Source organism: Cyanistes caeruleus, chromosome 5 (assembly GCF_971803275.1).
Source record: "Cyanistes caeruleus chromosome 5, bCyaCae1.hap1.1, whole genome shotgun sequence".
Lineage (NCBI taxonomy): Eukaryota > Metazoa > Chordata > Aves > Passeriformes > Paridae > Cyanistes > Cyanistes caeruleus.
In genome coordinates, this window is record NC_141705.1 from 30,991,958 (window position 1) to 31,013,015 (window position 21,058).

General features: G+C 37.4%; 1 protein-coding gene across 12 annotated transcripts in view; it reads left to right on the forward strand.

Moving 5' to 3' along the window:
• The window catches only part of FAT1 (FAT atypical cadherin 1), a 105,456-nt gene extending 87,009 nt beyond the window's left edge, over positions 1–18,447 (forward strand). For 6 of the 12 annotated variants that reach the window (XM_086887978.1, XM_086887983.1, XM_086887977.1 and 3 more), the window contains 12 exons: positions 1,259–1,456; positions 5,526–6,327; positions 7,263–7,394; positions 7,505–7,668; positions 8,221–8,683; positions 9,220–9,373; positions 9,606–9,716; positions 9,916–10,547; positions 10,795–10,932; positions 12,991–13,050; positions 15,795–15,830; positions 16,731–18,447. In XM_086887978.1, coding sequence (XP_086744104.1) covers positions 1,259–1,456; positions 5,526–6,327; positions 7,263–7,394; positions 7,505–7,668; positions 8,221–8,683; positions 9,220–9,373; positions 9,606–9,716; positions 9,916–10,547; positions 10,795–10,932; positions 12,991–13,050; positions 15,795–15,830; positions 16,731–17,356 — 3,516 coding nt within the window. In that variant the 3' untranslated portion in view covers positions 17,357–18,447. Of the gene's footprint in view, positions 1–1,258; positions 1,457–5,525; positions 6,328–7,262; positions 7,395–7,504; positions 7,669–8,220; positions 8,684–9,219; positions 9,374–9,605; positions 9,717–9,915; positions 10,548–10,794; positions 10,933–11,414; positions 11,469–12,990; positions 13,051–15,794; positions 15,831–16,730 lie in introns of those variants that run through there. The other 6 variants (XR_015286535.1, XM_086887980.1, XM_086887981.1 and 3 more) reach the window with 6 other exon arrangements.
• Positions 18,448–21,058: the final 2,611 nt, after the last annotated feature.

A 21,058-nucleotide genomic window follows, 5' to 3' on the forward strand; every position in this document is an offset into this window, starting at 1 on the left:
TTTGTGTGCTGTCAAATGTATCTTCTTTCCCCCAATTACAGTCTTTCTTGAAATAAATATTAATTAATATCTCTCCTAAACTGCAGACTATGTAGCCAATGTCTGTACTATTTCCCTTAATTAAAAAGGAAGACCTCTTGTTTTATAGTTCATTCATATGGGCCTGCCCTAGTTGAAGATAGCAGAGAAGAAGCTGGAGGAGTTGCCCAAGAATGCTGCTGTGCATTTCCTCTTGTATTGGAGATGGATATATTTGGACACAGTAGAAAATGTACTTAGCTCTTAGGAAAGTCAAATGACTTTGGATGTCCAACTGTAAATATTTGTATTTTAAAGCAATGGTTTGGTTTTGCTTAAAGGGAAAAAGCTTAATCTTTTTGCAGTATCTGATAACTAAATTGACTTATTCTCTCAGAAACAGAGTATTGTTATCAGGTTATCAGGAGATTTTACATCTCTGAAAGGGATAGCATTTTGTTATCATTGTACTTCAAAATAATGTTTCTGCTTTTTTTACTTTTCAAATAAGTATGTACATAGAAAAATCCAGCTGATACAGTAGAGCATGAGTATTCTGGGAGAGGTGTTAAATGTGTCAGATAAGGTTATATGTGTGTGTAAAATATATTATAAGCCAATGTATGTGAAGTGTCTGGGAAACCTCAGACATCCACATGATGCAAACTTGAAGGGATTTTATGAAGAAAATTTAAAACCTGCATTTCATATTTTAACTGGATGGTGGCTGTAGTAGAAAACCTGCATTTCATATTTTAACTGGATGGTGGCTGTAGTAGAAAACCTGCATTTCATATTTTAACTGGATGGTGGCTGTAGTAGAACTCTAATTAGGGGCACAAGGGGTCAGGTGGAGGAGTGTATTTTTCTAGTCCTCCCAACAAAGGCATTAGATTATTCTTAATAGGTGTTTTCTCTAAATTTCAAATCTTTGATGACTTGGTAATTAGGCTACAGTAGTATTAATTCAGACCAGAAGAGGAAAATGTAAATTGTCAAGGCCCAGCTACCTTCAGAAATACAATGCGAAGTTTAAAAAACTGCCTTTCTCCTTTTACTGTTTTTGAGTCTTATTCTCAGAGGGTAGTAGTTTCCCTGAAACAATATTGTCATTCTGATATCTCTTGTACTGATAAACTGGTTTGACAGTCATTTTTGGGGGTTTCTGTTGCAAGGAAGAAATCAGCATCAGACCATATCCCCAGTTATAACCAAACCACTGTGTATTATATATCTATAGGAAAATAAGCCTGTTGGATTCAGTGTGCTGCAGCTAGTGGTGACAGACAGGGATTCTTCTCACAACGGCCCTCCTTTTCTCTTCACCATCCTGACTGGAAACGAAGAGAGAACTTTTCACATTACCCAGCAGGGAGTTCTGACCACAAGTGCTGCGCTGAATCGCAAAGTGAGAGATCACTATTTGCTTCATGTTAAGGTAGGATGATTTTGTCATGTTCCTCTTACTGCTTTGCATTGTAAGTATTTAATTAACTTTTCCCACTCATGTTCACTCCACCACTTGTCTTTCTGTTAGGAGATCCTGACATGCCAAGTAGTCATTTAGAGCATGTCCTATGAGGTGACATCTTCATAGACAAAGTCTGTTGGTTTAAATGCTAATCTACACAGGTTACAACGGGAAGTTCAGTTAAACTCACAGTAGAAGTAAGGTGTAAGTGAAATGTTGACTGACTGGTCTTGATAAGCCCTTTGCTTTCTGCTTGCAATGTTGAAAAGCCAGCAGGGGACAGGTCCCTTGAGCCAGTCACTGTTGACTGCAGAATTCCTCTTGCCACTATCATTTTGACCCTTGAAGCTGTGTGCTGGACTAAATCACATGATGAAAGCAGGGATATTGCACAATATAGCAGTAATGAAAAATTTTCCACATAAGTTGTCGCATATTTTTTTTTCAAATGGCAATTGAAAACATCTTTTTAAGCTTGGATCTTTTTCATAGCTTTGAAACTTGCAGTGCAGTAGTTTGAGATCTCAGGATCCTGCAGTGGAAACCACAACATAAAACTCAAAAAATGACCCTGAAGTGCTATAATAGTGCTCTGTTTGCCATTGTGCAGAAAGATCAGACCATGCCCAAGGTTACAATAACCTAGCTAAGTTCTCTCAAATACTTTTTGTAACCTAGTGTAAGGAAAGTTAAAACCAGTTGTTTAAATCTTATCTAGTCCTTTTAAATTCAGTTATAAATTAAGCAGCTGGGAACAGACAACTTAAAACTGGTAGGCTAAAAACAGATGGCCTTAATTCTTAAACTACATCTAGATTCAGCTTTTAAGAAAAATTCTTACCTTCATTTTCACATGAGGAATTTCTTTCACTCTCCAAATTATTCTTATTTGTACTATTGCAGATAATTTATGAGTAAACATGCATTGGCAGAATTTTAGAGCAATACCATTTATAACAGTGTATTCTGAATTCTGGCCACATTGGGATAATTGTGACATATTTACATAAGGCCTGTTTTCTTTGGGAAAAGAAGAAAAAATTCACACAGGTACTCTAATGTGCTGTTTGAGTCACTGAAATGTTAGTAACCAAGAACCATCAGTATAAGGACAGATATAGTTTCATTTAAGTGTATTTTAGTTTAGGGTTTAAGAATTGGGATTAAAATGGGGACAGGTATATAATTTCTCTGTTAGCCATTTTTTCCTCAGTAATGATATGCCAAATCCCTCAAAGTCACCTTTTTGTTTATGGATGTTTTTCCTGTATGTGGAATCAGTGTAGTGCAAGATTAATATGTTTTACTTTAAATCTTTTTTAAGCAATAACTAATTTCTATTTATTTTGCTTCTAAAATGTATTCTTATAAATGCATGTATAGGCAGTTATGTTTACTCTGTACAGACTGTTACACTGACTTTGTCACATTCCATGATTTAGCTGCACCTTTGGCACTTCCTTATGTGCCTGGCTCTTCTTAAGTGTGAGACACCTGTCTAACCTCTTCCTCTGGGTGAACTCTTGCAATTCTTTTATTTCTAAGCCACTTTCTGGTCTCTAGTCTGCTTGTAAACAGCCTGTCAGTACTTCAGCTATCTTGTCTTCAGCACAGCAGCTGAAAGGTGCCTTTTTATTAGGGAATGAATATGGACTATTTTAAATGGCACCCAGTAGCTAAACACGTGTCTTAAAACAAATGTGCTCACTTACAACAAAGACTTCTCAGAGACTGTAAATCATTAAAGCAGACTGTACTAATGTGCCTCTTTTTGTGTGCTGCACTACCCAGTCTGTATTTTGGACCTGTCTAATCTGTTGATTTCCAAGTTTCTCAACTGGATTCTTGAAATATATCACTGTCTTTTAATTCCCATTTGTCATTTTACACTTTGCTAGATTTTCTTCAATAGTCATACTGCTATTATTTGCTATTATCTTACAATCCTTGGGTAGGAAATCATCCAAGACTAAAATTAGCATTCAGTTATCACAAGACTCCAGTTCCAATGATACACACAAAACTATAGGTATGGCTATTGAGGAAAAATATTCTTCCTCTGTTAATTTCAAATAATATATTTTAATGTCTATATGAAGCCATTTTCTCAAGTTTGCATTATGTTAATTTCTGCATTTTGATCTTGCAAATTACAGGTTAATAATGGCTGCTTATGATCTCTTGATATCCACTTTCAGTTTTTAACTGACATTTACTGGTGTGCTTTTCAGTATTGACAGGTTTTACCTTAGGTGCTTTCTGAATTGATTGCTGAGGTAGTGATGTTTTTAATTTACAAGCATAGTTTCATTTGAAAAAACTCATAACCAAAAAAAAAAAAACCCTCAAAAAAAAAACCTCAAAAAAAAAAAACCACTAAAACCACACAAACTTTCCCCATATGCATTCTATGCACTCACTACCTCCAGAAGCCTTTACTTTTGTCATTTTTATAGAAATAAGGATTTTTTTTTTTCCCCCCAATGGTCACCTTATTTGGGCATGCCACCCATATTTGCTTGTCCTCTCTCCAAAGGAAATAGATTATCCATTAACAAATGTCTCACAGCATTAGTGTGCACAATCTTCAGCTATGAGTCATGCAGTCCTTTATGCCACACTGAAGTCTTCAGTTTAAAACCACAGCACATTTTTAAATATCTGCACTATTGAAAAACCATTTCTCCTGGGGCTCTTCTTTCCTACTTGCTGCCCATTTGTTATAATTTTGCTTGTCTGTTTGTTTTGAGCCTTTTCTTGTTTCCCTTGGGCATTTCTTCTGTAGCTAAACTGCCTGCCTTGTCCTGTTTCCAGGCAGAGATCTAGGCAAAACAAAACTTTGCCAACTTGAGCTGAAGCTCTCGTTATTTGTTTGGGTAACTGGAGGGCAAGTTTCTAGCCATGCCTGTCCTTTGGAGTTAACAGAAACAGATGAAGACATGCAGTTCTGTGAGACATACATTACCTTTTAAAAATGCCTCGTTTATGTGCACATCTACAGATAATCTTGTGCCTGGAGGTAGTCCTCTTGTGCTTAAATTTGTATCGAAAATCAAAAGCAGCCTCTCTGCACAGATCTTCAAAGTGTACTCTGTAAAATTATTGCACAATCTTTCAAACAATGCATAATGTCTTCCTTTTTCTGAGCCCTGTATATCCCCTCTGTACCTTCACCTGTCTCCAATTCTTCTTTAACTGTTTCTTCAGTGTCACTTTCAGTAACTGGGAGAGAGTTCTGGAAAAAGGCAGATGGGAAACAAGAGGTGAGAAATAGAAGGAAAAAAGTGAACCCAAGGGAATGCTCTTTACTCATTTTTCCACTCTTTTTTTAACTATCTTCATACAACAGCAGTGTATGTCTTTGTCCAAAAGGGGTGGAGAATAGGGTGTCCAAAAAGGCTTTAAAATTGAATTAGGCTGATACAGTTAGTTGATTAACAGTCTGAAGTAAATAGCACTACAGGTACCCACCTCTTTTTTCCCTCTCTGTGACCAAAAATCCTGAAAGACAACATAATTAATTGTATCTTTCTGCATGCATTTTTTGTCTTTTTGAAGTACTGTTTGGCACAGTGCATTTAGTTTGTCTTCCAGACCACCTCCTAACTGTAGTGAAGCATGTTGTACATTTCTAGTGTATGACTCATTTCAAGTTTGTAATGTGTTTCCATGCTTGATATAAAAAAGCTTCAAGCACCATCTGCTGTCTGAAATCAGCTACTGTGCATTTCCTCTGTATTTGCTACTAGTGTTAATAGCTTCCTGACATTTGCAGGTAATAAGAGCACTGTAGGCTTTTAATCTTTGGAGAAATGAAAACATGTTGGTGTGTGCCTCTTTATAGAAGCTTTTTAAATTTTCAGTGTTAACTTTTATGTTATGAATTGTGTTACAGAATTTATGTAAAGTGTTTTCCTGTAGGACTTTTTGGTGGGGGTTTTTTGGTACAAAAACACAGCTCTACTGTATACAGTATCAATATCTACAGCAGAATTTAAGATAAACCAAAAATGTAAATCTGTCATCTTTCCTTTAGGTGGCAGATAATGGAAAACCACCGTTGTCATCTTTGACTTACATTGATATTAGAGTTATTGAGGAAAGCATTTATTCTCCAGCAATTCTGCCTCTGGAAATCTTTATCACAGCCTTTGGGGAAGAATATTCAGGTGGTGTCATTGGAAAAATTCACGCAACCGATCAAGATGTTTATGATACCTTGACATACAGTCTGGACCCCAAAATGGAATCCCTGTTCTCTGTTTCCAGCACTGGTGGCAAACTAATAGCACATAAAAGGTTAGATGTAGGACAGTACCTCCTAAATGTCACTGTTACAGATGGAAAATTTACAACTGCAGCTGATATTACTGTACACATCAGACAAATCACACAAGATGTATTAAATCACAGTATCGCAATACGCTTTGCAAACCTGTCCCCTGAAGAATTCATCGGTGATTACTGGCGCAATTTCCAGAGAGCATTAAGAAATATTTTGGGTGTGAGGAGAAATGACATCCAGATTGTTAGTTTGCAGCCTTCTGATCCTCCTTCTAATCTGGATGTCCTCCTGAATATTGAAAAGTCTGGTAGCTCTCACCACCCAATGAGAATTTTGCTCCACAAGATAAACTCTTCTGTGCCTGACCTAGAGGAGATTTTAGGTGTCCGGATAATTGATGTGTTTCATAAGCTGTGCGCAGGCCTAGATTGCCCTTTGAAATTTTGTGAAGAAAAAGTAACAGTGGATGAGAACATCATGTCAACCCACAGCACGGCCAGGTTGAGTTTCGTCACTCCCCGTCATCACAGAACAGCAGTCTGTCTTTGTAAAGGTAAGAAGCACAGTAAGGAAAACTGTATCCATGAAAAGACTGTTCTGGTTTTAAAAAGCAGTAATCCAAAGATGGAAATTTGTATTACAGGACAAGATTAGGAATGTTCTGTAACTCTTTATAATATTTGCCCAATTTTATTCATAGTAAAGAGTAATTCTTTTTTATCTCATTACCCCATTTCAAGAGTTTACATAATACAAGATTACGGGAGCAGAAATCTAATTTTTAATAGCTATAGCTTCATTTTCCATTTTATGAAAGAAGTTAATTTTTTTTTGTTGTTGTCTATCATATATTGGTGGCTATTTTCAGTCTTGTGTGCACAAAGGTAAGTTCCTGCAAAGTACTTTAACACTTCCTTGTTTCTGCTTAGAGGAGTAGCCCACACAGTTTCCAAAGTTGCTTGGGAATGAGAGGGTAATGTGGGAAATAAATATACATTAAAATATATCTAAGTATGAAGATTTCTGACAGAAGATTAATTTTTCTTTACCTCTGAGGGAAGCAACGTTGCTTTTTAAAATCAGGACTTAACCTTGCTGGGTGAACTTGCACATATGAAGTAAATATTTAAAGCCCGTTCCTCTTCTGTCTCAAACGCAGACATTCTTTTCTCTGCTCTCTCCAACCTACTCCGTCTGTGTTTCATAGCTACATGTTGGGTTTTATGGTGAGTGATTCTAATGGTAAGCCTTAAACCACAACACCAGTTTCCCAATTTTACCAGTCAAATGGAGTAATCAAGATAAGGATCAGCCACCATACACTATTTGTCTAGTCTGTGCCAGTCATGCCCCATAACTGTTACTCACTTCCTTGTTGGATAGTCAGGGGTATCATTTGGGGTCCTTTTAGCTACTATGTTTAAGAGTTGCTTTTCACAAAATACCATCACCACCAACAGAAAAGAAATAATGGATTTGGTTTTACAGACGGGAAGTGCCCCCTGGTGAACAGTGTGTGTGAAGCAAACCCATGTCCTGAAGGTACTGAATGTTTAGGAGATCCAAAGGAAGGAAAATACACCTGTGTTTGCCAAGACAGCAAAGCTGGACAATGTCCTGGTAAGGAATTAATGCTAAAAAAACTCTTTGTAAAACTATATTGCTTTCCAGATATAAATTTGATTCCAGTCCTGTGCTAATACTTTTTAATGCTTTTCTGTATTCCTAAGCATCAGCTGGCTCTGCTGTGACATTTACTGGGAGCAGCTATGTGAAATATCGTCTCATGGAAAATGAGAACAAAGAGGAAATGAAGCTGACAATGAGACTTAGAACTTACTCTGCTCATGCAGTTGTTATGTATGCTCGAGGAACAGACTACAGTATCTTAGAGGTATATTAAAATCTCCTAGTGCATATCTCCTCCTTTCTTCCTACTGTCTTCTTACTATTTTTGTGTTAGATTAAAAGATTGAGTCATAGCATCTCTGCAGAATTGTTATAATTGAAAATTACGTTAAAGGTAGGGTGTGTTACACATCCAGGTAACAAACTTGTATATAATTTTTTAAATGTGTAAACAAACAAAGCTTCCTGAATCATATATTTTAAACAACTTTAAATTTATTTGCTTATCATAGTGAAGCCCGTACAGGAAAATTTACTTAAAGCACAAGATGAAAAATATTGAAGTATTGCAATATTTTGATTATGATGTGTGACCGCTTTACTAGAGGAACAAAATGTACAAAGTGTATGTTTCAATTAAGAGAACCATATAGAATAAATCACAATTGCTATGACTGGAAAAAGGTGTTATTAAACTGCTTTTTATGAACACCACCATCATCCTGTCTCTCCAGCAAACGTAAACTTTTATAGGCATCAATATTTTATACTCTTAAGTGTGCAGACCATTTATTGATGTTGTGGCTTTCCTCTGCAGATCCATCATGGAAGACTGCAATATAAATTTGACTGTGGCAGTGGGCCCGGGATTGTCTCTGTTCAGAGCACTCAGATAAACGATGGCCAGTGGCATTCTGTATCTCTTGAAGTGGATGGGAACTATGCACGACTTGTTCTGGACAGGGTGCATACTGCATCTGGTACCGCTCCTGGTACACTTAGAACGCTGAACCTAGACAATCATGTGTTTTTTGGTGGTCACATTCGTCAGCAAGGTACAAGACATGGTAGAAGTCCTCAGGTTAGCAATGGTTTCAGAGGCTGTATGGATTCCATTGTACTAAATGGACAGGAGCTGCCCCTAAACAGCAAGCCACGAAACTATGCACACATGGAAGAGTCTGTGGATGTCACTCCTGGATGCTTGCTGACTGCCGCCGATGGCTGCTCAAGCAGCCCCTGTCAGAATGGAGGCATCTGCAACGCACTGTCAAATGGAGGTAAGCTGCTCTTTATTCTTCGGCTTTTAGTTTTCAAAACTGCTCTTCAGCTTCTCTGCTTTGAAGGACAGAACAACTTTATGCCTAATTCTTGGCTTCCCAGACTTGAATAAGGTTGCTTTTTGAATAGGTAGGAAGGCTGTGTGTGCCTTCTAGATTCAACTTCTTCAGGTCTGAAGTAGACAAAATCCATGTAGCAAAGTGGGGATTTAATCTTCAGTGCTGGTATCTGAGGTCCATCCTCTTAAATGCCTACTGTGGAGTCTTTCTTGAAAAATTCTGAAATCATTGGGACAACTTGTGTTTTTTGAGAGTAATGGAAATTATGCTTCAGTCGTGTTTAATGAAACTCTTACTGTTACATTTTGCTTCATCTTTCAATAGAAACATTTCTATTTTTTTCCCTCCTTTCTCTCTTGTAACAGGTTAGTGGGTAGGGACCAATTTATCTTAAATCTGTAGGTGGGCAGGGAGGATTTTATCTCAAATCCAGTAAAGCCATATGTATCTTTCAGAAAGACTGTATTTGGTTTCAGGTTACTACTGCAAGTGTGCGCCTTTGTTTATGGGAACTCACTGCGATGTAAGCGTCAACCCATGTGCTTCCAACCCCTGCCTTTATGGTGGGACTTGCATCCCAGTCAGTGACGATTTTATCTGCCAGTGCCGAGGACAATACACAGGTCAAAGGTAAGTTTGTATGGTTCATATTAGCAATGAACCCCTTAGAAAACAGGATATAAATGTTACACTTTTTCAATTTCCTTTTTCATCTGTTTCCTACTTAAAGCTCAGTCTTTGAGGAGCACTGGAGCTGGCTAGAGTTAACAATAGCCCCTATGTTACAGCTCTGAATCCCACATTATAAACTCGCTTGCAGTAAGGTAATGTTCAGCTGTTTTTGTTTGTTTTGCCCTTGCAGATGCCAGCTGGGTCCATATTGCAAAGACAATCCTTGCAAAAACAGTGGCAAGTGTATTGACAGTTTGGATGGACCTGTTTGTGAGTGTGAAGCAGGCTTTCGTGGAGAAAGGTAGGTAGCATTCCACATATATTGAGTTCTAGTAGTATTGATTAACAGATTAACAGTTCAAACTGGTTGGAATCTGGGATGTTGATAAAATAGCAAAATGCACGTTATAATAAGTATTATCTAAAATTGTTCAGAGCAAGATTACAAGAAAGGCTGCTGATGTAAACTAAACATTTCTGCTGTGCTCTGCTTCTGACAGGTGCCTGACTGATGTCGATGAATGCACAGAAAACCCGTGTCTCAATGGTGCCCTTTGTGAGAATACTTACGGCTCCTATCACTGCAACTGTAGTCACGGATTTGGAGGCAAACACTGCACAGACATTGTTCTTAATAAATATGTTTCAACATCTTGGAACATTAGCTTAGCTGAAGTGATTGGGATTATTGTTTTCATCGCAGGAATCTTCTTGTTAGTTGTGATTTTTGTTGTTTGCCGCAAAGTGGTTGGTAGAAAGAAGAAGCACCAGCCAGAACCCGAAGACAAGCAACTGGGAGCTACGACAGCCTTCTTGCAAAGACCGTGTTTTGATGCAAAACTGAATAAGAACATCTATTCTGACATCCCACCACAGGTTCCTGTTCGTCCCATTTCGTACACTCCAAGCATTCCAAGCGACTCCAGGAACAACCTTGACAGGAATTCTTTTGAAGGGTCTGCTATCCCTGAGCACCCCGAGTTTAGTACTTTTAACCCAGATTCTGTACATGGTCACCGGAAAGCTGTAGCTGTTTGCAGTGTTGCACCAAATTTGCCACCTCCACCTCCCTCCAACTCGCCTTCGGACAGTGATTCAATACAGAAACCCAGCTGGGATTTTGACTATGACAGTAAGAGATGTTCTTATTTTTTACTTTCCTGTTAAACGTGTGTGCTGCTACAATTTTAATAAGAGTACAAACACTCTGTCTATACCTCGTAGAGTACAAAAGGCATTATGACTTCACTGGGTTTTGTCTCTGGCCAGCCTTCATGCTATACTAATTTCTGTAAAAATGTGCAGATCTCAACTTCAAATTGTGTTGATTCTTTAATCTAGAATCTATTCATTGTCTCACTTGAAACTTCTTCTTTCAGCTAAAGTAGTGGATCTTGACCCCTGCCTTTCCAAGAAGCCTCTGGATGAAAAGAACTCCCATCCTTACAGTGCTAGAGAAAGCATGTCTGAGGTGCAGTCTCTCAGCTCCTTCCAGTCTGAATCATGTGATGACAATGGTACGTGAAATGCAGTCATTCTGTACTGCTGCTGATGTTCATTTGTTCTGTCTTTGCATCTGTATCTCTTAGTAACAATAGGGTTTACATATATTAAATATATATTAAATAGTAGCTTATTTAATATATATTTGTATTTACTTATGTTAATATCCAGATCTGTTAATTTTTAAAAAATATTTTACCTATCTCTACACCAACTGTTAATTACTTTACCTTAAAGTTATATATAATCATTCTGCTATCAGAGTATTACAGTGGAAATGAAACTCAAGTTGCTCAGAGCTTTGTGTTTAAAACATTAGAATTTGGTAAACTCTTCTAGGTTATCCTTAGAAATCACCCTATGCAAGAATACAGTGAATTTAAAAAATGGCCTCTGCACAAATATAACTTTCACTTTGCTGTTCAGCTGTCAGTAAAAAGCTTTCTGGTGTTACAGTTTCATTTGTTTCCTTCTCTTTTTCTTGCTGCGACCTCAGCTCCCATATGGATCAGATCAGTTCTGAGTGAGAGCAGAGTTTAAGGGACTGCTTGTAAGTTTGATTACTTTAGTAATGAAGGAAACTGCACAATAAAGAATTTTGTTATAATAGAGCAGTATATTTGGCTTTCACCATGATTGAAATGAATTCATAAAAACATTTCATACATTGAAAAAAGCCAATATAAAAATATAAATATTTTGATCACACCTCAAGTCCATCAAAATATGATCAGCATACGTATTTGTGGGTTTGATTATTATTAATTGGATGTCCTTTCCATTGTGATGACAGATGCTTTTATAGTTGATATGAATGCATCTATATACTCACAAACATGTCATACTGATTGGACAAAGCCACAGTTGTCCACACATAACTTAATTTGCTAAGTTAAGGTGTGCTTTGACTCTTTATTCCACTTTCTGCTTTTGTCTCTGCCTGGTAAAAAAGAACTTGAAATTCCTTTAGCTTAGGAATAAAGAACATTCTGCTTCTTAATGAAGTAGAGTGATTTGTTATTAACAGCATGATAAAAAACCTATCTGGTTTAATGATTGGTGAAAGTAAAATGGTATGCTTACAGTCTTCATCATTTTATCAGTAGTTATTGATACCAGCTTCCAACTTTTCTCCTGTGGTTTTAAGTGTCGTGTTGTACATGTTGTTCTCCCGTCCTCACTGTCTCTATATGTTTAGTATATCCTTTTTCCCATTTCCTGTCATGTATTGAGTACTCATTCATACATCATTTTAAGAGAAATAGCTGTAGCATCATAGATACCATTCCTTCCTTCTATTTCGGTAGATTCAGAATTTATTAGCTTGATATTTAATCCCTGAGCTGTGCAAACAAGTTGCATGTGCTTGTTTCATTTTAGCCTATAAGAATAAATCCTTCTCCTTTCCAAAACTGTCTTGAGGGAAAGGGAAGACATAAAAAATACATTCATTTGTTTGTTTTTTTGAAAAAAATAAGCATGTAACAGCCTGAATTTGGTATTCCTACTGTGATATCTCTACTTCATACAAAACTTAAGTAGATCAGTAGCAGAAATTTTCAGTAGGTATTTTTCATATTCTATCCTTTTTTGTTCATTTCCGGGAAAATTTCTTTCCCATATCTTTCATTGGTAGGGAGGCAACATAGTTGACATTTTTAAAGGAGAAGTCTAATGCAATAATCCTTAATTTACCCAACACAAACCTTTAGAAAAGTCTAGTTTGTTGCAGATAAAGTATTATGCAAATGAGTATATTTAGGCTACATTTCAGAAATTCTAACACAACTTAAGCAGCCTTGTGCTCATGCAAAATGTACTTCATAAGTAGTTACTTTTGTATGTTTAGCAAGAATAAAATTGAGCTTTAGATATGTGTTTTATGTATTACATGCAGCTACTCTCTAGATTGAGAGTAAATGTGTATGTACACCAATAATCTTGCTCTATAAAATAGTAACAAACTGCAATTTCACAGTGTTGATGGGGGTTTTTATGTGTATCTGTCTGCTGTTTAAAGTGATACTAACTATAGGTTTGTTTTAATTTGCTCCTTTTATACCTTTTACAAGCTTCCGTAGTGACTGTAATACACCTTGTCAATGCTGTTGTTGACTCGGTGGAAAAAGAAGGTATATACATGTTTTCATATTTATTTACTGCTTTGGCAGCATAATGCACGTTTGTCTTCTTACATTGTCTTCTAGTAATGTAGTCCTAGCCAGATGCAAGTTATAAAATATTATTTTCTTAGACTTTCTGACAAGTTATAACAAAAATATATTTATATTGTATATCTGTTAATATCTTCTTGCGTAGCTGTAGATGCCTTATGAACAGGTTTCAAAGTCTTGTTTTTCTTGGGGGGAAAAAAGGATTGGCATAAAAACATCTCAGTGCTTACTCTCTTCTGAAAATATTCATACTAAAGCTGCCAGCAGAATTGAGACAACAAAGGCAAATACATGCAGTACTGCAGATGAAACAGCAGCAGCCTCTGCTTCCTTTTCTTCTCCCACCCACACCTGTTGATACCTTGTCCAGCTGAGCAGAATCAAAATGGTCTGCTATCAGTACTCACTTCCTTGGTCTTCAGATCAATCTGTTCTTAAGCAGAAAAAAAATTATTTTTGTCTGCAGCTGAGATATACAGCCATACACACCCTCCTCAGTTTAAGTAGTTTGTTACTTTGCAGCCTTACAACAGTACCTAAAACTTTGGTATTTTTGTAAATTTTGTATTTTTGGATATAGGTACACACATATATTTGTGTGTGTAGTATTGATTTGGAAGTTAGAAAGAGGCAAGGGAGGCATTTTCAGTGGTATTTTATTTCATTTCTGCTAACGTTTAAGAACTAACCACTCTGGGAAACACAAACTCTTTACAATATAATAGTAGTGATAAAAGTGCCAGTGAGTCTATACAAATGCTAACTATTGTTTTAATTAACTAAATAGTACTTTAAGTTCCAGTAAAAGGCAGATGATTCACTCCATGACCATGAGTTTGCAGAGGTTTCTTATGAAATAATATCCAGCCTATGCTTCTTATTTCTAGATACAGACTAGAAAGCATAACATTTTTTACTAAGTCCTATTTAAAATGAAGCTATTGTTAAGATCATAAAATCGATTATAGTAGCTAAAGTTTCACTTTGGTTTGTTATCTGAAGTACACCCTTTTTAATTTATGCAGACACACAAAAGAAAGTAGACAAATGGGCTTCCAAATACTTGAGAGTATTTCATTAATGAGGGTGCCATTTCATTAATGTGTACCTACGGACAGTAGTCCTCAGTGCAGAAAAATTGCAATGTACCATACTTGGGAATGGGAGAATTACAAGACTAAAAGAGGCCACATCTACCAGGGGAAATATTTAATAACTGATTCAGATTTTCTTTAATATTTTGACAGAATCTAAAAATTATAGATGTAGATCTCAACTTAAAGGTAAAAATATTGTTTGGTGTTACCACCATAAGATAAATACAAACATTTTATGCTTTGCAGTTGTAGAGAGATCAAATATTCCCTGGTCAGCTGATTCTTAACATCTGAAAGTTTCTGCTCTTAATAAGCATTTCTTCTTTCAAAGCATCTTAGGGAAAGACTTCTGCTTTTGAGAACCCTCAGGAGGTTCAAGCAGCAGAGATCCTTACTCAAGTGTGCAGCTAGGTCATGTTCTGGGACAGATGGTGCTTACCTTTAGTCTCCGCAAGTGCTTCTGTCCAACAGGCATCCTGGGAGCATGAACTGTAGCTAATCTCATCACAGGACAGTTTAGGCTGTATTCTCTGCCCTGCTCCTCAGGTTGTAGCTTGATGCAAATCAGCAGTGCCGAATGCAAGAGAAAATACAGCTCCAGTCTAGCAGATTGTCACATAATGATGGACACATCCAGTTCTAGTTTCTGTTTCTGCCATTATGTTAAAGGGTTTTTGCCTCAGAAGAGGAAAACCAAGATCCCTCCAATCCTTGGTAAAAGTGCTCTAAATTATAAAGCCTATTGGCTTTAGTTTTGCACCCAATTTCCTAGGAAAAATAAGGAGTGTTGTCTTCTAAGCAGAGTAGTGATCAGAGCCTTCTCCTGTAGTTGAGGCCAGAGATGTTTTGAGAGTCTCAGAGCTCAGACTGACATCTCCATTAGTCTGAACAGTATTTTTCTTGTCTGGGCTAGGCAAGCTTAAAAAAACAGGAACATCTCTCTGAAGAGTCAACCTCTGTCCCTTCAGTCTTCTTACAGATGAAAGTATGAATTCTTAGGAGAAGATTCCGCTATTGGGATAGGCATCACTCATCCTTACAGACTTTAATAGGGAATATAGATTCCTGAAGAAAGGTTTAATATTTGTCAGATAACACAGGGCAGTTCTCTGCAGAGCGTGAGTTGTTGGAATTGCTGCACGAAGGGAAGCAGGTTTCCCAGTGCTTTACGTTTGAAAGCCAGACACTAAAGGAAGGGTTACCTTGATACTCAAAGACAGTTCAAAGTGTAAGTGCCAATAGATGGAGCCCTGTATCACAACACAAGGGTAGATACAAGGAAAGAAAGAAATCAGATCAAGTCCTGTTACCCTGGCTAGCAGAAATCCTGAATATACTGACGCAAGGATTTCAGTAAACTCCAGACTGCAGATTTTACCACAAGACGTGTGTGTCCCAGATGGGCTGCACATTAATTCCTGCAGTTCAAGTCTTAACAAATAAGGAGCCCAGGAGAAAATTCTAAAGAGAACCAACTTCAGTATTGCTAAAAAAGCAGCATGAATGTCATAGTGACTAGTCATTGTTTGTCTTCATATTGGTTCTACTATTTGATTCCTAACTACAGATGTTTTCTCCTTTTTCTTCTTATTCTGCCACCTAAAGAATCTTTTGCTGTTCCTGACCTCAGCAATTCAAGAGGTGACTTCTGCATGCAGTTCATTGATGTTCACCAAAATATTTCTGTTAATATTTTGTTTTAACACAGACTTACTATCAGTTGCTTGCTATGCATTCATCTGCAGTGATTTCTCTTTACTAGATTTGCACTATATTACAACAGTGTATTTTTATTGGTGTTCAGATGAGAGAAATTACTGGGTTTTAGTTAGTTTAGGCTTACATCTAGTTTCCATCAGACAGAGTTTGCAAGAGAGGATCAAGTCATTTTTGCATGATTAAGCTTGATTTTCCTGTTTTGTTCTTGTAGCTGAATGTGGAATGTCTTTACTAATAACAAAAATTTTTTATCAGAGGTGTTCCTGTAGAGCTAACAGCATTTTGTGAAACTAACTTTATAATTTGCTTGAGTGGCAAAGTCACTTTAAATGGTCTGAATACTTTACCAAATAGATGTTGGTAAATAGATGCTGATTTGCTTCTTTTATGTAAGAAAGTCGTGGGTTATATATGCTAAGTATATTCTTACAAAAAATAGACTGTTGTTATCACCCTAACTAATTACTCAGGATCAATTAAGTGTTTAGCTGCACCAGGTAGGGTGTTGTTTCTTTGCTATCCAGCGAACAGCTATGTATTGTGACAGCACGTTCCATAGGTGACTACAGCTCTTCCCACGTTAGGGTGATGCCTGAGAAAATGTAAAAGTTCAAGTGTGAATGATGCACTATCTCATGCATGGCATAAAGTCGTGTTGAATGTCTTCTGTGCAACCAGGGCAAACTGCTGATTAACAAGTAGTGTCCTAATCACAGTGATTGCATTGTCTTAATATGTGTGTTGATTTCTCAGTTCAGAATAACCTGAATACAAGATAGTAATACTATGCTTTTTTTTTTTTTTATTAATATAACTTCTCAGGTTATCACTGGGATACATCAGACTGGATGCCAAGTGTTCAGTTGCCAGGTATCCAAGAGTATCCAAATTACGAAGTGGTTGAGGAGTCAGCTCCCCTCTACACAGATCCAAATGCCATCGATACAGACTATTACCCCGGTGGTTATGACATAGAAAGTGATTTTCCACCTCCACCTGATGACTTCCCTGCACCTGATGAGCTTCCACCCTTACCACCTGAATACAGCGACCAGTTTGAGTCAATACAGCCACCCAGAGACATGCCAGCCGTAGGTAGCTTGGGTTCTTCTACAAGGAGCAGGCAGAGATTTAACCTTAATCAGTACCTTCCCCATCACTACCCTGCAGACATGTCAGAACCTCAGACTACACCCAGTGGCGGCAGCGGCAGCTACAGAGAACCGTACGCTCCGTACTCACTGGGGTTCAGCCAGGACTTTGAAGCACCCGCTGTAGACAACATGTCCATGTCTGTGTACGCTTCCACAGCCTCCTGCTCGGATGTGTCGGCATGCTGTGAGATGGAGTCTGAAGTCATGATGAGTGACTATGAGAGTGGAGACGATGGCCACTTCGAAGATGTGAAAATTCCTCCACTTGATTCCCAGCAACATACAGAAGTCTGACACACTCAACAAAAGTGCCTGGACTCTAACAAACTTTATCAAATCTAAAACAATTTTCAAGAGCTTTTTTATTTTTTCTTTTTTTTTTCCAGCCACGGTGAATGCTTTTGTTTCAGTGAGCTAAACTGGCATGGCAGCATTGAATCATGCAATTCATTTCACTAAATGAACCTCTTTCCATTTCCTGACCTACTGTATTTGGAAAGTTCCAAGATATCCATTGGCTGTGCCATTTCTGAACATCCTTTATGTACTTACATTGTTCTATGTTTAAAAAAATCACATACCACTTCTCCATGTTAGCATGATGCATATATTTATATAGTTCTAATGCAATTAATTTTCTCCTACTTTTTGTAAATTTTATGTACAGTTTTGATTTTAATAGTTTTAACTAGATTTTGTAGATATTTTGTGAATTTGTTTTCCACTGAAACTAGTGATGTTAGTGTGCCATTAAAAATGAGCACCCTGACTTATAATCAGGGCATCACTGTATGTATTCCCCTGAAAACTAAGGTTTGACATTTCATTGTAAAACATTCAACATATTGACACAATTTCAATTGTACATACGTTAGGTCTGATATTTTTCTGGGTCAGCTATATGGAAATGTCTTAAATGGGTTGCTGTATTTTAGAACTGTAAACATTTTTTTTTTTCCCTTCTTGGAAAGTGTGTTGGGGACCCTCTGGATACCAGTTTAGAACCAAAACCACCATGACACAGTTTTTATAGTGTCTGTATATTTGTGATCCAATGGTCTTGTAAAGGTTTTTACTGAAAATTACCATTAGCCAGTCTTTCTTACTGACAATAAATTATTAATAAAATACTTTAGCTTTGCTCTGTGTATCTCTATTATATAATATACCATTGACAAAGCATTCAGTGCAGCATTTTTTTAAGTCTGTATATGTTTTGTACTGTATTAAGTTACTTGCTCCAAGCAATTCATTTTCCTCTCCTCCGAAGTCAGCCTGCAGCTGTGTTAGAGATGCTCACGAGATGGCAGTGTGTGTCTGCTTAATGGTGTTTTTAAAAGTAATCGGGCCAGTCTGAATAAAGATTGATGGGTATTCAAACTGCAGTAGCCTTCTCGGTAGTTTGCATTTTTCTTTAAACATACAATATCAGCTGTTTAAATTGCTGAGTATTTTTTTTTTTTCTCAAGTCACAGAAATATATACCAAAAAAAAAAATCACCCAAGATCTTTAAAGCAGTTTCTCCTCTCCTTTATCACCTGAATGCTTACTTTATTGACTAGTTACCCCTTGATTGTGCACCTGCATGCTGAAATGGTCGTGCCACTATCTGACTGTGCTAAATAGTTGGTGGTTTCCTGAAATTATGTTTCAATTGCAACTTCTTACATTAAGTTTGCACTAGAAGTTTACCTTGAAGAAGTGAAGGTGGAGTACAGTTTTCCTGTGTATTATCCAGCTGCTTTTCTGACTAGAAAAAGAACAAAGCCCTTAAGAGAGTTCTCTAGCATAAATTTGGCCTGATGGTAGGCTAAAGGAATAATGTAACTGTCTTTGCCTCTTGCTTGAGGGTTGCTTTTTAAGTTCAGAACAGATTTCTTGGCACATTAGTGAATTTTTAATATAGCCTGGAATCCTTTCAGCTCCACCTCCATTTTGTTCCTACTGTCATAAAGTTCTGTAGCCTAGAAATATACAATATTAGATTCTCTCTGTCATGAGAGCTAAGCCTCAGCCTTCTACCATCTAGGGGAACAGGGTACTGCATTTGGAGTGCTATTTATATACAAAATGGAACAACTCCCAGCTTGGCTGCTGTATAATGGAAATTGGGTGGATTACAGGACACAGCCAGGCACTGACATCCCTGTGTTAATTTGCCCATATGCAGGTTAAGAATCTCATGACTTATGTAAAAGAACTGGAAAATCAATAGGTTTAAACCCACATTCTGGTTGTGCACTGCACTATTCACCCTGATAACTAAGAGCCTTTTGTACAACAGGCTGTTATAATTTTCTTAATTAATAGCTTTAGAGGAATCTTACAGAACTGTGAGCAGAGGGTGTCACACACTGTAGTAGTTCACATCAGTGTCTAAGGCCCATCTTGAGCAAGGATGGTTAAGCTTAGTGGAAGTTCTGCTCAAGATTCCATAATACCTGCTAGTCAGTAGGAATGAGTCTCAGGAGTCAGCAAGAGGAAGATGCTGCACAAATTTGCATCATTTCTCAGTTGATAAGGATTCCCAGAAAAGATGAAAACCTGCCCTACAAATACATTTTCTAAAGTTACTCATTTGCAGAAGAAAGCTTGAAGAAGATTTTTAAAATTGAGAGGTGTGAAGGACAGGAATATCAACACTTAAATATACTTTTATTTGTAGTGCTGTGAACTGAAGGCTAATATAGAACATCAAACTGAAAAGGAACAATGTCTCATTATTCTACAATGAGATTCCATGTAGGTGTAAGAGAATGCTTTGTTGAAAGGATTAGAATGTATATATGTGTACGTATTTTTTACCTCTTCACAAGAACTGCTGCTAGGCAACATGCAACACCGAGGTTATACTTCACAGCAGAAAACAAGGCTGCATCATAACACTCACTTATGGAAATAGCAGGCATTTTCAACCCCACAGCTTTCAACAGCCTTGCTCTTGGTGTGTAAAGCAAGGATATGTTGGACAAATGCTCCCTTTGTGGGGAGCTCTGATTACCTAATGCAGGTCCAGTAAGTGCAATCAAACCTATTTTCCCACACAGAGCTACAGCAATACACCAGATGAAGCTGGTGACATTTTAAACCCAATTAAAACTGATACAGCAGAGTATTGCTGTTCGACTCAACAGCAGTCCAGCACCTTCAGAAGCATTGGCCATGTGATTTATTTTACAAAACAAACATTTTAAAATAAGGAATTTCAGTCACACATTCACTATTCCAGTGTTCATCTGTCCTCATGTTGTCACAGCAAGAGGTTTATATTGAGATGTACTTTCATGTGTTTCAATTTGTGCCCGTTCCTTTTACCATGCCAAAGGGTACCACTGAGAAGAGCCTGTCTGTCTTTACAGCTTCACATCAGGTATTTATAAACATCATCAAGTTCCCCACTGAGCCCTCTTTTTTCCTGAGATTGATCAGCCTCAGTTCTCTCAGCCTCTAATATGAAAGCAGCCTCAGTCTCTTAATCATCTTGCTGGCCCTTTGCTGAACTGTAGTTAAGTCCCCCATGGAAGTATTTTTTATTTCTACTTTAAAATACTTAGGAGATAGTAGAATTTAAAGTTTTATTGAGCAGATTTGAGTCAAGCTCATTGCTGTTTTGTCCATTTAATATTTTGAGTGAATGAATTGTCACTTAGCCTTGAAGCAGAGTACAAACTACAGTTCTACCTGATTAAGAGTAATTGAGGCAGAAGCAACAATAGACAACCCTATGAAACCTCTTTCACTCAGTATTTAACACACCTGGTCTGAGAAATCCAAGATGTAGGCATATATGCTTAGTAGAAGGAACGTGACCAGAGTACCAGATTTGGGCCCCTTTTCCAAGGATATTTAATCAGATTGTTTTTCCACGATTCCCTGTTCTACCCATGTCCTTCATGAAACAAGAAACCACATCTGAGGAGAGCTCTTGCACTGCCCAAGGGGTACAAACCTGAACCCACTCAAGCCAAAGAAGGTATGAAATCTGTCTCTAAGCT